Source organism: Lithobates pipiens, unplaced genomic scaffold (assembly GCF_037356315.1).
Source record: "Lithobates pipiens isolate NorthernLeopardFrog02 unplaced genomic scaffold, aLitPip1_a1.2 Scaffold_19, whole genome shotgun sequence".
Taxonomy (NCBI): domain Eukaryota; kingdom Metazoa; phylum Chordata; class Amphibia; order Anura; family Ranidae; genus Lithobates; species Lithobates pipiens.
Genome location: NW_027507764.1, coordinates 168,947,438 through 168,965,351, shown reverse-complemented (window position 1 = coordinate 168,965,351; position 17,914 = coordinate 168,947,438). Strand labels below are relative to the sequence as shown.

The 17,914-nt window shown below is 41.5% G+C and overlaps 1 protein-coding gene across 1 annotated transcript in view; it reads right to left on the bottom strand.

Annotated features, from left to right (window-relative positions):
- STT3B (STT3 oligosaccharyltransferase complex catalytic subunit B) overlaps positions 1-17,914 on the bottom strand; it is a 218,910-nt gene that overhangs the window by 29,684 nt on the left and 171,312 nt on the right. Inside the window, exons 9-10 of the mRNA XM_077491460.1 lie at positions 13,125-13,279; positions 9,664-9,872 (exon numbers count right to left, since the gene is read on the bottom strand). Of these exons, the coding sequence (XP_077347586.1) occupies positions 9,664-9,872; positions 13,125-13,279 (364 nt within the window). The remainder of the gene's footprint in view (positions 1-9,663; positions 9,873-13,124; positions 13,280-17,914) is intronic.

Below are 17,914 nucleotides of genomic sequence, written 5' to 3'. Positions count from 1 at the left end.
GCAAGTAATATGCAATTTGGGCTGGATTATAGTGGCTATAGTTTGATAATTAGAGTGGGAGAGTTTACTTCTGCTTTAACAACTCATGAATGGAATCCATTCAAGAGAACATAGTTTACGATTGTGATCTCTGTACTTGGTCACAGTGATTACAAAGAAAATTACAGTGGTTCTGTACCATGAGATAGCTGTAGCCAAATTATGGCAGCAACAGTAGACAATGAATCATGAATGAAAAACATTACAGTTAAAACAATTGCTTTTACACAGATTATCACTGCAATTTGTGTCTAAAAATAATCCTTAATTTTTATTTATTTATTTTTGATTTATAAACCAAAAAAAAAAAAAAAAAAAAAACAGGTGATTTTATACCACCAAAAGAAAGCGGTGTCTCAAGATAAAAATAAAAAGATAAAGTGGCCCTTTCTTTGACTTTATCTGACCCTTGGGGCACTATTGCTCACACCGACTCCAACAACAGGCCACTATTCCGCCTGCCACCGACTCCAACGGGCCACTATTCCGCCTGCCACCGACACCAACAATGGGGGACAATCCCCCCCACTGACACCAACTAATCCCCCCCCCCCCACTGACACCAACTAATCCCCCCCCACTGACACCAAGGGGGCCCTAATCCCCCCCCACTGACACCAAGGGGGCCCTAATCCCCCCCCACTGACACCAACGGGGCCCTAATCCCCCCCCCCCACTGACACCAACGGGCCCTAATCCAGGGCTCGACAAACCCCGGGCGCCAGATCGCATTGGCGACTAGAATTTGTGATCTGGCGCCTGGGGCAGCACAGCGGGGGTATCCTGTCTCCTTCCACCCCCCCCCCCCTGGCGTGATCGTGTCGGGCCGCCGCCGGCCGGTAATTGAGGCCGCGGCTTTGAGGCCTTCTGTGGTCCTATGTTTAGTTCTGTAATCTGGCGCCATCTAGTGGTGGCTGTTGGTATGACAGCCAGCGATGCTAATGAAGCTTTCACTGCCCACCCATCTCACCTTTACTTAGAATAATAAAAAAAAAAAAAATGTGTGTGTGTGTATATATATATATATATATATATATATATATATATATATATATATATATATATATATATATATATATATATATATATATATATATATATATATATATATATATATAGTGTGTATGTGTGTTTAGGAGTTCTAACAACCTAGAGAATAAAATGGTGGTCGTTGCAATACTGTCTGTCACACCGTATTTGTGCAGCGGACTTACAAGCGCATTTTCGGGGAAAAAGTCTTATTTTTTTAATTAAATATAACAGTAAAGTTGGCCCAATTTTTTTATATTGTGAAAAATAATGTTACACCGAATAAATTGATACCCAACATGTCACGCTTCAAAATTGCGTCCGCTCATGGAATGGCGACAAACTTTTAGCCTTTAAAATCTCCATAGGCGACGTTTAAAAAATTCTACAGGTTGCACGTTTTGGGTTACAGAGGAGGTCTAGGGCTAGAATTATTGCTCTCGCTCTACCGAACGCAGCGATACCTCATGTGTGGTTTGAACACCGCTTTCCTATGCGGGCGCTACTCACGTATGCGTTCGCTTCTGCACGCAAGCTTGGCAGGACAGGGCGCATTTAAAACATTTTTTTTTTTCTTATTTTAACTTTTTATTTTTTCACGGTGCTTTTAAAAAAAAAAAAAATTGTCACTTTTATTCCTATTACAAGGAATGTAAAAATCCCTTGTAATTGAAAAAAACAGGACAGGTCCTCTTAAATATATGAGATCTGGGGTCAGAGAGACCTCAGATCTCAAATTTACACTAAAATGCAATAAAAAAAATAAAAAAAAATTGTCATTTGAAAAAAAATAAAAAAAAATAAAAATGTCCCTCTAAGAGCTATGGGCAATGACATGGAGACAGGTGGGGGGGCCGCGCTATCCTCCCCTCACTCGTCTCCATGTCAGGCCAGGGACAGGTCTGGATTGCCGTTACCGACCTGGCTCCTAACTTTTTTAGCTGGCTCCTAGATTCCAAGCAAATTTGTCAAGCCCTGCCCTAATCCCCCCCCCCACTGACACCAACGGGGCCCTAATCCCCCCCACTGACACCAACGGGGCCCTAATCCCCCCCCACTGACACCAACGGGGCCCTAATCCCCCCCCCACTGACACCAACGGGGCCCTAATCCCCCCACTGACACCAACGGGGCCCTAATCCCCCCACTGACACCAACGGGGCACTAATCCCCCCACTGACACCAAAGAGGGGACATTATTCTTTCCGCTAAAGTTGTGGTATTGTTTACACCCACTGACCACAGTTCGGACCCTTTAAAGTCTGAAGGACAGTAAACTGGCCCCTTGTTTAGAGAGTTTGGAGACTTCTGATCTAGACCATCTGAGAAAGGACATGGTAAGGCTCGCAATGCATACAATTCACATGGACCAGATGGCTTTTTTTTCAGCAAGACTGTCCTTTGACTTTAGGGCCACTGCCCTTACATGACCATCACTCATAAATGCATTAATATGCTTGGCATTCCTTTTATACACCAACACGCTAATGTCAATGTCTGCCTGGGAAGATGAAGCAGCCAGGGGACCCAGCATGCACGCTGTCAGCCCGGCAACAAACATGTTAAATCGAGCTCATCAGATGTGGTGTTGCCCTTTCCAAACAAAGCATGAGCAGCCAGTTGTTCCCAGGTGGTGTCTTGGCAGACTATTGCTCATAATGTAACACTTACACAGCAGCAGGCAATCTAGCATCCACCCTGCTGAGTGGCAACCAGCATGGAAAATAATCTGACATTGAAAACGATAATTGTATAATCAAACTGTTATCCCCCGCATTCACTGCCTAGCCAAGTGCTTTCATTTTGTTCAGCAATTAAAAGTAGGGGGAGAAAAAAAAAAAAAAAAGTCGTCTGAATTGTGATTGTCTGCACTTCATTACCCAAGTTCTTGTAGAGGTGGTTACACAATTCAGAGATTAAACACTGCTCGCTACTTCACCTCTATTACAGCGAGCTGCACTTATGTGGAAAAAACAATGAATCACTGGCAAATAGAAACCTGCAAAGGAGCATTCTTCTGATATTTTAAATAGTACGCTTTTCTTTATGACTAGATATGTAAAGGCTCTGGCTCATATAAACTATTAGCATAATTTTCTCAGCAAGGAAGAATCATTATATTATAGTCGTACTTGTAACGCCATCTATATTTAGCTTTGTGGCGGCACCTTTAAAATCAAAGGCAAGGAGCAAAAAATAAATGACATGGGCAGATTTAAAACGATCATATATATGAACATTTATATGCAGGATTTTCCTACAATGAAACCACTTGAGAAAAAACGCATGATAAATGCAGGGAGGTCATCAGCTCAATTTACATTCAAACCTTTACTTTTACCATTTAGCGTAGACCTTGGGTCCTTTCACACGGGCGATCCGCCCAATGCACTCAGTTTTGCTCAGCAGATCGATCAATTCACTGAGCAGGCAGATGGCAGGTCCGTCTGCGCTTACTGTGCGGAGACAGACCTGTCAAAGCCCCACTGTCCTCTATGGGGAGATTGGACAGGTGGTCCATTTTCATCCAATCCACCAGATGGATGGAAAATAGGGTCACCTGATCGGAAAGCCCTTGAGAAAGGGGCCTTACTCGCATACATTCCTCCTATACATTTCTACTGACCCACTTCTATGATTGGAAACGGGTGTATAGGCACTTCCACCTTGAACCCCAGTTCACACTGCTGTAAATTAAAGTCGCATGGCGGCAGTCCCACTAACGGCAATGGAACTGTTCTCATCTGTGCGACTCAAGTCTCTCCGACTTAGAAAAAGGTGCTTGTACTACTTTTGGTGTGACTTCTACATGATTTGCATTGGCTTGAAGTCGCATACAAGCTGCAATGAAGTTGCGCAGAGATGTTGGATTCAAAGCCGCCATAGCAGTGTGAACCGGGGCTTATGCATAACAGTTCCGCCCAGCACTCAGACTCTAAGGCTGCTGACACCTCTAATGCACATGGATCATGGGGAGGATGATTTGCACTCGGGATAGCATCCAAAAATAAATCTTCCTTTATTGAAACCACATGTACAATCAATGTAAAACAGCCCACGCATCTCAGCTATCAGGCCTTAACCACTTCAGCCCCGGAATCTTTCCCCCCCTTAATGACCAAGCCATTTTTTGCGACACAGCACTGCTTTAAAATTAATTTCCCTTTTTTCCCCACAAATCAAGCTTTTTGGCTTAGTAAACAAAAAAAAGGCATCAATTTTGAAAAAAATAAAAATAAAATTGTGTACGTTCTGCATACATACAATAAAAAAAAAAATCATCAATTTAGGCCATTATGCATGCTACTACATACAGCTTCTGGTAAAAAAAAATCCCAATAAGTGTATATTGATTGGTTTGCACAAAAGTTATTGCGTCTACAAACTATTGGATTTTTTCAAGGCTTTTTTCCCCCCACTAGTCATGGCGGCGATCAGTGATTTTTAACGGGCCTGCAACAATGCGATGGACAAACCGGACGCTGACACTTTTTTGGGGAACCAGAGACATTACAGTGATCAGTCTCTCTAGGAGGTGGTTGCCAACTGTGTGGGGGATGGTCTGACTGGGTGAAGACCAAGATCGGTGTTAGCAGGAACATAAGATCTCCATCTTCTTTACTGTCAGAATCGCAACCTGCCTCTCTGGAGAGTGATCGTAGGTGGCCGGCAGACATCGGCTCCCTCTCTGTCCAATTGGCATGTGCGCCCCCCAGTGTCTATTGCACGAAATTATGTACAGGTAAGTCATTTCACGCAATAGAGCTGACCTGCTGCAGTACATCTGTGGTAGGCAGCTGGGAAGTGGTTAATTGTGGCTGATAAACATAACACTAGTACACTAAAAAGCTCACATGACCAAATACACAGGTGAAAATACGATATTCTACTACTATTTTCGGGGTAATATCCCTAAAATGACTATGTAGTATGGGTCAAATAATAGTCATTTTAGGGATATCCTCATTTTTTTTTTACTTCTTTATACTTGCTCTATGATCGCATGCACTGTGCGATATTTCCTCTTTCATTTTGGATTTTGTATATAGTATATTAAATTCACCTGCATTTTAGGTCATGTGACCTTTTAGTACACCATTTAACCACTTCAGCTCTGGAAGATTTATGCCGGTTCCTGACCAGGGCATGTTTTGCGATACGACAACGTTACTATAATTGATAATTACGGACGTGCAACACTGTATATACATATATATATTTTATATTAATTTTCAAGCTATCCTATCCCATCTTTCTTTGTTAGATGAACTATAGTCACATCATAGAAACTTATGTGGAGGAACATTTTTCTCCAGCAGCTTTCCGCCAAGCCAGAGAAAGGTTTTTTTTATCTCCTTTCCTCCTAATTTTTTCTTCTGTCACAGATGAAGTAAATTTTAAACTAAACATTTTTCTAGCATGCTTCTTTATCACAGAGCTACAGACTGGCCAAGGTTATATGGTGGTTAGGCAGCCATTCTAGATACAAGCTGATGCATTCAGATCTATGCATGGTAATGCATGAAATAGTGCAGTGTGTTGCCATTTCTTTTACATGAACACACCTAGGCAGTGTAGCAAATAACACACTTGCAATTTGGCATAGAGCAATGCACAGCTGTTAATGATCTTACAAAGTTTGAGGAAAAAAAAAAAAAAAAAAAAAACACACACACACGACGTAGGTCCATCCAGTTCAACCTATGCATGCAATTTTTATTCTCCAACAATTCACATAACATTTGGGTATATTGTGTAAAACAATTACTGTAAATCCATTAAAATGTGTTGTGGTACGCTGGCGCTCTATTGAATAGGCTGTGCTAGCGACATGCGCATGCATTAATGCAACGCTATTGGCAAGAATGGGCCTTGAAAGTTATATTTAAAGTATATTTAACCATTTCGTACCGCCAATTCTGACATTTCTCTCCTACATGTAAAATTCATCATTTTTTGGCTAGAAAATTACATAGAACCCCCAAACATGATTTTTTTTTTTTTTAGCAAAGACCCTAGAGAATACAATGGCGGTCGTTGCAACTTTTTTTCTCGCAGAGTATTTGGGCAGCAATTTTTCAAACTCTTTAAAAAAAAAAAAAAAAAAAAAACATTCATGCAAAAAATAAATGAAAGTTAGACCAATTTTTTTGCATAATGTGAAAGATGAAGTTATGGCAAGTAAATAGATACCTAACATGTCATGCTTCAAAATTGCGCACGCTCGTGGAATGGCGCCAAACTCTGGTACTTAAAAATCCCCACAGGTGACGCTTTAAAATTATTTACTGGTTACATGTTTGGAGTTAGAGAGGAAGTTTAGGGCTAGAATTATTTCTCTCGCTCTAACATTCACACCAATAACTCACATCTGTGGTTTTTGAACACCGGTTTCATATGTGGGTGGGACTTACGTATGCACTCCCTTCGGCTGGCGAGCACAAGGGGACAGGGTCGCTTTAATTTTTTATTGTTAAATTTCACTTTTTTTTAGTTTGATAATTTTTATTCCTATTACAAGGAATGTAAACATCCCTTATAATAGGAGTATGACACGATCGGACCTTTTTACAGTGAGATATGGGGATCAATTAGACCCCACATCTCACCTCTAGGCTGGGAAGCCTAAAATCAAAAACATTTTTGAATGCAGAGGCCGGGCGTGACGTCATCTCTATGATCACCATCTGGGGCCGGCGGATCTGTTCCTCCAACTCACCATGGAAGCGGTGCGTCGGTAGAAGCACCGGAGGGCAGTGGGCAACCCCTCCCACCGCCCGTAACAATCAAGCGGTGGAACAGCTAATACGATCGTTCTTATGGTGTAGGGCAGGGATATGCAATTAGTGGACCTCCAGCTGCTGCAGAACTACGAGTCCCATGAGGCACAGAAAGACTGAAAGCCACAACCATGACACCCAGAGGCAGAGGCATGATGGGACTTGTAGTTTTGCAACAGCTAATTGCATATCCCTGGTGTAGGGAATTGCCGTCTGAAAAGGCCGATATCTGAATGATGTCTGTAGCTGCAGGCATCATTCAGATATACGACCGCAAAGTCAAGGACGTCCCTGGACGCCCTCCCGACGCAAAGTGGTTAAAGCAGAATTTTTTTTTTAGCTTTCCTTTTTAGATTTAATTTTTAACACCTCTGTCCCACATTTGTTTTCTTTGTCTAAGCTGGGGATATTAAACCAATTTTTCTCCTGGTGACCATTGTCATCAGGACAGAAGGTTATAGAAAATCGAAACCGTTACAGTTTTTATCTGCACAGGAGCATGGGAAAAATCTTTCAATCTTTGAGGATATTATAGCAAAAAGTACAAAATAGTGTTTTTTTCAAAATTGTCGTTTATTTTTGTTACCAGCGCAAAAAATAAAAACCCGCAGACATGATCAAATACCAAAGAAAGCTCTATTTGTGGGAAATATTTTTTGGGTACAGCGTCGCTTGTCCGTGCAATTGTCAGTTAAAGCAATGCAGTGCCGTTTTGCAAAAAATGGCCTGGTCATTGAGCAGCCAAATCTTCCAGGGCTGAAGTGGTTAAAGCGGTAGTAAACTCAGGCAATGTAATTACAAATCGCAATATAACTTAATTTAGGTGTTTTCAATCAAAGTTCCATATATAGTATGCCAAAAAAACCTTCTTACTTGTTATAATATAGGTTTTTATGAACACTCCTGCTTGTACCTCGCTGCCGCCATTACTACTGCTGTCTTTTGTGACTATACAGTAATATATTTCCACCCTCAGTATGTAGCTGTGGCTATAATCCCACGCGTGCACATTATTAACTGAAGCTGAGCCTCGTTTCCTCTCCACAACCCCTCTGACGTAGCGAGTCACTTGGGCTCAAGGCTCAGCTTCTCAATGAGTATTGCGGGATGTCGGGGCCGACGTCGACACTAGGAAAATGATGCAGCCCCGGCATAGACCCTGCATTTTTCCTTCTTTTTTTCGAGATTACTCGCAAAGCGATCAGGTAAGGGAATATTCATCTAGCACAATAAATTTCATAGCCTCCAATTGTCCATATACAGAAAAATTGTCTGATGGAATTACTACCGCTTTAAGGTGGAGCAAGCTGGTTTAAGTGCATTTTTTTACTACAGTAAGAGATGCAGCTTCCTTTAGTTCTGTATGAACTTTTTGTATGTTGCATGCGCAGGACCAATTCATGTTTTATTAATTTAATACATTTTTGTTTGTGTTGTATATTTTTTCTTCTTTTTTATCAGCAAGTTTTTTATCTCCTTTTAGAAACATGAAATTTCTCAACAGGCCATTTTTGTCTTATGTAAATCTAGACAGATACCCAACGTAAACCAGTGGGTGCACAATCGATGGCCATGGAGCTGACTGATGTAGCCTGCGACCGCAAACCTAATATGATTATTAATAAAAATTGTAAAAATAGACAAGGGAAGTGAAGCGAATGCCCGGGGTCGGCAACCCATTGACCGTGATCTGGGGTTCCTGACCCTCCCCATCCCAGTGCATCAGAGTGCCGCGAGCCAGTGCTGGCAGTGGAGGGAGGCGGAGGCAGAAAGAGCAACATAAGCCAATGCTTCCTTTGTAGACATGACTTCTGTCCCAGGGGGAGTGATACCAAGTGCACTCCGCCTCTTATTCCCTCTAGTAGTCTGGGGAGAGATCCCAGCAGCAGCCGCTGCAAGAGGAAAAGAAGTCTTCAAGTCAGTGTATTAGATGCATAGACTGGGCATAAAGATTCTAGCGATGAGCATATTAGCATCTATAAAAGGGGTTAACTATTGGGCTGCTTTCACATTGACGTACTGCAGTTTACCTACATCCTGGATGGAGAGCAGGGCACCTGCTGCTTTCCTGCGGGTTTAGCTGCACTGAGCCATAGACTCCTATTATATACAGCTGTTTCTGAAAGTGCACCACCCCCACAAGATATAATAGAAGCCTATGGCAAAGCATAGCTAACCCACAGGTGCCCTGTGCTGAGGGTAAACAGGGTATAGGAGGCTTAGGACAATAAAGGGTTAGTCTACATTTGCAATTTGGGGAAGCAGTAAAACCCCACAGTTAAGCCTGGTTTTTACCACTCCCCCTCAACCACTGGTGTAGTGTCAGGGGTCACAAGGTCGACCCTGCTTCATGCTCCAGGGGGCCAAAGCGATCTACCGGGCATATTTAAAATTGGACAGGAGGAATGGCATATACAGGAAATTATACTCTCAATTTTCCTTCTGCAATTGCTGAAATAGACAGAGTGCTTGTAAAAAGTAGACCGTCACTGATCACACTAGTGTCATCCACTTTTTGTGAACAGTGGGTAAACATCCAACGTGAAATGGTCCCATGTAAAAGGAGGATCCTGATTGAGGTTTAAAAAAGCCATTATTCAACATAAAAAATCCAAAATTCTGAACCACTTCATTTCACTGTAGCCCATGCACTCTACAAAAGGCTAAGCACCCCAGGCCTAAACAAAGGTTCCTTAAAAAATGGTTTCCAATAAATATTACAATAATTGACGTGTGCTTTCCAGGTTTCTGTGCTGTCAAAGAAATTAGGTAAATTCTTCATAACAAAAAGGGAAATAAAATGTGGTAAGTTTACCTTGTCATATAGATTGCCAGAACTCTTTCCATCCTCATCACTGCTGTCCTCTATTGGTGGGTTCTCCCTTTTCATATCATCACCCAGATAATGCTCAAAGACATTGGAGAAAGCAATAGCAGACAGCATGCAGACTACAGGAGTCAATGTCAACATCAAACGAACCATCACTCCAGCAAAATAAACAGCACTGATTGCATAAAGGGCAACTGTGAAGAGAAATTTGAGATTACTTAGTCATTCTGTCAATTAGGAAAATCAGACTCACTATATGTGATTTACTTACAGTTTATAACACCTAATAATTTATAAGGTACATAACCATTGCAGAACTAATAACATAAATCTCAGATATACACAATACTACAGCGTAGAGGATGCTCTGCTAACTAAAGCCAATAACTGCTGATTGTCAGAGGAGCAGTTCAAATAATTTGCTCTGGCATGTCAGGCAAAGCAAACGTTAACGCGAACAAGCCAGGTACCTCAATTGATGCCAAAGAAAAGCCATAAAATTGTACTGTTCCTTGTTGAATATGAGTGCCCTGCTTTGTAATGGCTCAAAATAAAAAGCAATACATGTTGCAAGCTTCCAGAAAACAAATGTTGGATTGCTTACAGGAAGGCATTTGCAAAGCTTATATATCCAATGAACATTGGTATGTTTGCAGAAAGGGACTTTTCAAAGCTCATATCAAATCAAAAATGTAAAAACCACACAATATGGTGCGTACTAAACATCATTTATTTTTTTTTTATTTTTTTTTTTAAAGAATCCACATGAAGCACTCATGCAGGGAATTGTAACTTCAAAAACTTTGTTATTGGAATTCATTACTGTGGACATGTCAAGCTGGTGTTTTTTGACCATCCTTCCAATACATGTTTAAGAATTTAACCAGAACAAGGTCCTAGCTGCATTCCATAACAGAGCTGGAAATTGTCAGTCATGACACTCAGTTCTTGCCTCCGCTCAGAGCAAAGCAGTCAGCAGTATTCGATGGATCAGATCTCACTGTAGAGCTGATGGGGAACAGATGCAGCATCAGATCAACATCGAGATATACATTATATATATATATTATATATTTATTAAATATATATATAAATATATATATATATAAATATACATATATATATATATATATATATATATATACACATATACATACACATATACATACATACATACACATATATATATATATATATATATATATATATATATATATATATATATACATATATACATATATACATATACACACATTTTAATCCCGAATTTCTCTTTTAAAGCCATCTGCATATGAAAAAGATGCAAGTGAGCTATTTAACCTTTAAAAAAGTCTTGAGATTTCTACATCCCAGCCACACAGCACCACCCACCAGGCTAACACCACATTAATACTGTAGAAAGGATGCAGTGGATTTCTTTCCACCCCAGGCAAGTCACCTAGGAGAAAGTTTTTTGTACGCGCATTTGCATGCGGCACACTTGACTAGCATCCAATGCTACTGTGAGGTAAGATTGAAATCTGTTGCAAACTGGCTTAAAAATTGCTGCTACTACAGGAGTTTTGTGTTATGCCTGTAATCCATCCTAATGTGCATGGACGCATAAGATAACAAAGCTGCTTCTACAGGCAGATTTTAAGCTCAACTTTCAGCAGCAGAGAAAAAACCCTACTGGTTTGCATTTCTGATTGGAGCTTTGTGGCAGAAAAAAAAAAAAAAAAAAAAAACGCAAAACTCTCCTAAACTTGTCTAAACTCTGTACAAAAAATGCTCTATATGTGCGTCTTTTTCTGCCAAGGGCAGAGGCCCAGTGTGCATGGAGCCTTGTCACTAATTGCCATGTTCCCTCTGAACTGTCTGGATCAAAAAAAAAAAGAGGGGAAATGTCGGCGGTAACAAAAGTGGCAATAAAAATCTGAACAAGGGTCTGATCTTTTGCTCTCATTGTTTAGCTGCCTGCAGCTATACTGCAGATCTTTTGCTCCCTTCCGGTCTCAAAGGTCCCACAAGAAGTGAGGATAAAGAATAGTACCATGGCTAAAGAATAAACCTTCAGGAGATGCAAACACTTCGCCCTCCTATCCATAACGGAGTTCTATCTTACATATTTATATATACACATATTGCATTATATTTCCAACATTGCAAAGATATACAGTACGTAAACTGGTTGAGGGCTTCACTACTTCCTGCTGGGTGTTTGTGTTGTACTACTTCTCTCTCGGTATAATTATAAGTTTAGTCAGGATGACTGCAAACAGCCATTGCGTGGCCAATAGATTTTCTGGCTCAGCATTAAAGTGGAACTTTACCCATAGCAACTTGATAAAAAAATAAAGTTCTTTAGCAAGGAACATACATTACTTATGCTACCAAAATGAATACCATGACTGGAGGAAGCTGTTCCATGCTGCTGGTGGAAAAAAATAAAAAACACTACCTATAATATGGTTAGCTTAAAGCAGTGTTTCAGCCCTAAAACATTTTTTTTTTTTTTTTAAGTCAGCAGCTGAAACAAAAAGTAGCTGCTGACTTAATAAGTAGACTTACCTTTCCAGGGTGCCCGCGATGTCGGCCGCCAAGGCTGACATGTCCCTCGGCTCTCGGGTCCCAGCGCTGCCATTCCAACTAAGGGAAACAGGCAGTGGAGCCTTGCGGCTCTACTGCCCGTTTCCTACTGCGCATGCGTGAGTCGCGCGGCGCGCTGTGTTAGGGAACACAGTTCCCAGAACACAGCACGCCCCATTACCCAGAAGGAGGGGAGAAGACCGAAGATCACAGAGGAGCAGGAAGAAGGCAGATTAGGAAGACTGCCTAGCAACAGGGATTTCTGGACAGGTAAAAAAATAATTTTCTTCAAATGTTTTTTTTTTATATTTTTTTAGGAATATTAATGCTTTTTTTAGGGTGGCCCTCCACTTTAACAGTAGGATTGCCGACAGATAACCACTAGAAGGAGAACCTGTTAATCCGTATGAATTGCTATCTTAAAAATAAGCCAACATGTACAATTTTAAATAATAATTGCAGTTAAAAAACGTACAGCAGTAACTCACAACATGAATTCAAATTACCTATAGTTTACCTTTTAAGCAGAAGAGTGTTGAGCTAAATAGCCTACAGGAACTCTACCAGCCATTTTGGCAATGCCAGTGACGGTCAGCTTCTCCCTCATCTTAAGAGTCATAATCTACCTAATGAAATGTATTCTAGAACATATGGTGCCTCACACAGAATTCCAAGTAATAGCGTACAACTGGAGGTTTTCCCGACTGAACGATGGCCCATTATCTGAGCACAAGTAGCAAAGCATGACCAGAATAAAGCAGGATCTCATTTTGCTTCTCATAAAATAATTTTACGCCACAAATACCAAAGCAAAAATATAACACAAAATGGCAACGTTCAAAGCATGCAGATGAAATTTAGTTGCTGACGGTTCTTACCAAATACTCGCTCATCGTTGATATTTTTTATGCAGAACCACAGCCCTGCTGGAAAAGTACAGACTAATATGTGAAGGTCAAAGAAAAAAGAAACCCATGTTGTCGGCTGGTGTTCTGATACTGAAGCAATAATAGGGATGTGAATTTTTGCGTACCTGGTAGAAAAAGGAGGAAACACAAAAACTGTCATTAAAAAAGGGATCGTATTTACTGAAAAATGTAAAAGAATTGAGCTGGGTAGTCAGGTGATCCCCATAGGCATCTATGGGACCCGAGCACTTAATTTGAAAAAGAGAACAAAGTGCAAATGTGTTGTGCAGTGACTGTACAGACAGAGGAGAGCAATGCAATCAGCATATCCTGCCAAGTACACCATGAAGTCTAATTTACACATTATCCTTACTTCATTAATAGCTACACACAGAAACTTTGTTGAGGTCTCTAATGCAAAGTTTAATCTACGCACAGAAATACATGAGATTTTAGGACGTATGCAACGTAGGGTATGGGGCCCTAGTCTTGCATTTAAACAAACAAAAAAAAAAACACAGTCCAAACAGACTTACACTGCCATCCTCAATTACTCTGATGTTGCTACTTGATGCAGAAGTTTTTTAATCTTAAAGTCTTCTGTGTGCAGCAGCCCCCTCATACTTACCTGAGCACCATCTCTATCCAGCAATATTGTAGGAGTGTTTTGGCTGCCCGTGACTCCCCTCCTCATTGGCTGAGACAGCAGCGCGGCACCATTGGCACCTGCTGCTGTCAATCAAAATTAGTCAGCCAATGAGGAGAGACAGAAGGTGGGGCTGGGCCGCAGCTCCATGTCAGAATTGACACACAGAGCTGCAGCTCGGCATGGGTGCCCCCATAGCAAGCTGCTTGCTATGGGGGCACTCAACAGGAGGGAGGGCCCAGGAGAGCCAAAGAGGGACCCGAGAAGAAGAGGATCTGGGCTGCTCTGTGCAAATCCATTACACAGAGCAGGCAAGTACAACTTGTTTGTTACTTTTAAAGAAGAAGAAGAAGAAAAAAAAAAAAAACGAATATCACTGTGCTGAAAATATAAATCAAAACATCTTACAGATTGCCATGATCCATTTTATAAGCTGGACTTGATATTTAAAAAAAGTAAATAAGCAAAAAATATTAAATCCCTTAATCAACCAAAGTTTTCCCCTATTCCAAATAAAAAAATGAATGAAAGTGTGATGGCGCACAAGTAGATTGCAAATAAATCTAGCTCAAAAAGTGGCAATTTAACTGTCAATTTATTGCTTGGATTACTCTGCGAGATAGCCGCTGTTCAGAGCCAATGGATGAAGTCAGTGAACCTGATGTTAAAATGATGACCTTTTAGTTACAGACTAAAGCGTTAAACCGATGGCAATTTCACAGGGATCTTGGGTATAAAGACAGCTTTTATTGCTATTCTATGCCAAAACATTTCAGAAAACACCTGCCAAGTGCTTAGATACCAATTGCTTCTAACAAGGGATGTGCCTTGCAATTTTACAGGTCAGTTTTCTGCCCAGATGCCTGATCCTCCCCGGCTGTTGAGTTGGCTGGATTTTCCTTTCCAGAGAGTTCAGAAATGCCAGCCAGCTGCGGTCATGGAAAAACAATTATATGTAATGCATGTGGACCAGTGAGAAAGGACTAGTGCATTACTGGCATCTCCTCTACACAAAACAGTAATTTGCCTATTGTTGCTGTTTAAGTTGGTTCAAGTCTTAACAGTATGCAATCCCTAGGTCTCCACGAGTCTGGTTTCTTCATGTATATAGGAGGTTTTCAGCAAAAGGAGCAAAGCTCTTGGTGGCAAGCTCTTTTTATGGTTGATGTGTCGGACACTGGAGCCATTGATCACTTACACCTGCACAGCACTCTTCAATATCACCTGCAGGATGTTCTGGCATAATGACAAAGGTGTACGCAATCTGAAGCCACGGACGAGAAACTTGCTACGCAGCTGCTTCTGCATCACTTTATAACATGTATATTAAAAATAAAAGTTGGTATTAAAGCGGAACTAAAAACTATCAACTAATATTATACCTATGCTACTAACATTAGTAAATAGGAAGGTATATTACAGGGAGGGAAAAAGTATTTGATCTCCTGCTGATTTTGTACGTTTGCCCACTGATGGTCAATGATGGAAATGATCAGTCTATAATTTTAACAGTAAAAGAGCACAAAAATAACCAGAAAAATGCATTTCAAATAAGTTATAAATTGATGTGCATTTCAATGAGTGAAATAAGTATTTGACCCCTTTGCAAAACCCTTGTTGGCAATCACAGAGGTCAGACATTTCTTGTAGTTGGCCACCGGTTTTGCACACATTTTAGGAGGATTTTGGCACATTCCTCTTTGCAGAGCCTCTCCAAGTCATTAAGGTTTTAAGGCTGATGTTTGGCAACTCTAACCTTCAGCTCCCTCCACATACTTTCAATGGGATTAAAGGTCTGGAGACTGGCTAGGCCACTCCAGGACCTTAACCACTTAACAACCGGCCCATAGCCAAATGACGGCTACAGGGCGGTTGTTTAACTCTGGGAGGCCGTCATATCCCAGCCGCTTACCACGCGATCGCTCCGTCAAATGACGGAGTGATCACTTGTAAATAAACCGGCGTCATGTTATGACGCCGGTTCCTCCCTCCCCCTCTCTGTACCGATCGGTACAGCGGAGGGGGAAGAGATCGGTGTCAGCAGCGCTGTGGGCTGCATCTGCAGTGCCCATATCGCTGCTCACTGAAATGTAACCCCTCAATTCACAGCCAATACTCTGCAATGCCAGCCAATACCCAGCCATACCCGGAGATACCAAGCCATACCCGGAGATACCCTGCAATACCGAGCCATAGACATCCCCCCCCCCCCGCTGCCCTTCCGGTGCTTCTACCGACTCGCCAATACGATCAAAGCCATAACTTTTTTTTTTTTCAGGCTTCCCAGCTTAGAGGTGAGATGTGGGGTCTTATTGACCCCATATCTCACTGTAAAGAGGACCTGTCATGCCATATTCCTATTACAAGGGATGTTTACATTCCTTGTAATAGGAATAAAAGTGATCAAAAATTTTTTTTGGGGGGGGGGGGAAGTCAAACTAAAATAAAGTAAAATGAACAATAAGAAAATATATTTTTAAAGGGCCCCTGTCTCCATGTGCTCGCATGCAGAAGCGAACGCATACCTAAGTCCAGCCCACATATGAAAACTATGTTCAAACCACACATGTGAGGCATCGCTGCAAACGTTAGAGCGAGAGCAATAATTCTAGCCCTAGACCTCCTCTAACTCAAAACATGTAACCAGTAAAAAAAAAATTTAAAGCGTCGCCTATGGGGATTTTTAAGTAGTGACGTTTGGCGGCATTCCACGAGCGTGTGCAATTTTGAAGAGTGACATGTTAGGTATCTATTTACTCGGCTTAATTTCATCTTTCACATTATGCAAGAATTGGGCTAACTTTACTGTGTTTTTTTTTATATACCACCAAAAGAAAGCTCTATTTGTGTGAAAAAAAAGGACAAAAATTTCATATAGGTCCAGTGTTGCATGACTGAGTAATTGTCATTCAAAATGCGAGAGCACCGAAAGCTGAAAATTGGTCTGGTTATTAAGGGTGTTTAAGTGCCCAGTGGTCAAGTGGTTAATGTGCTGCTTCTTGAGCCACTCCTTTGTTGCCTTGGCCATGTGTTTTGGGTCATTGTCATGCTGGAATACCCATCCACGACCCATTTTTAATGCCCTGGCTGAGGGAAGGAGGTTCTCTCCCAAAATTTGATTGTACATGGCCCCATCCATCATCCCTTTGATGTTGTGACATTGTCCTGTCCCCTTAGCAGAGGAAACTCCCCCCCCTCCCCCCCAGCAATAATGTTTCCACCTCCATGTTTGACAGTGGGGATGGTGTTCTTGGGATCATAGGCAGCATTCCTCCACCTCCAAACACGGGAAGTTGAATTGATGCCAAAGAGCTTGATTTTGGTCTCATCTGTCAACACTTTCACCCCGTTCTCCTCTGAATCATTCAGATGTTCAATAGCAAACTTCAGACAGACCTGTACATGCATTTGTATGCAGTTTCTTGAGCAGGGGGGACCTTGTGGGCGCTGCAGGATTTCGGTCCTTCACAGTGTAGTGTTACCAATTGTTTTCTTGGCAACTATGGTCCTAGCTGCCTTGAGATCATTTATCAGTCTCCCATGTAGTTCTAGGATGATTCCTCATCATTCCTACGATCATTGAAATGGCACGAGGCGAGCCCCTGACCAAGGGAGATTGACAGTTCTTTTGTGTTTCTTCCATTTGCGAACAATCGCACCATTGTCACACTCTCACCAAGCTGCTGGGCGATGGTCTTGTAGCCCATTCCAGCCTTATGTAGGTCTATCATCTTGTCCTGACATCCTTGGATGGCTCTTTGGTCTAGGCCTTGGGGGAGAGATTGGAATCTGATTGCGGAGTGAGGAATTCAGCTCCCAGCCCCCTGCTCCTAAAACTAAAGAGAAATCCTTTCTTCTGTAGAGTTGTTCTGAAAACACACAGAAGAAATGGCTGCAGATACACAGCTACAACTTATGTAGTATCATTACCGCTTTGCTGTGGGCTTTCTTCTGACTTGCTAGGACATTTTTTGGTCATGTGGGCATCCTTGGGAAACTAAATTTTTCATTATTTCACTTCTTCAGAATCATACTTGTGGGCATTTTTGGGTGGGACGTGAGTAGAGATAGTCTCATTCAGAGGCATAATAATCTTTTATTTCTCTCAAAGTAT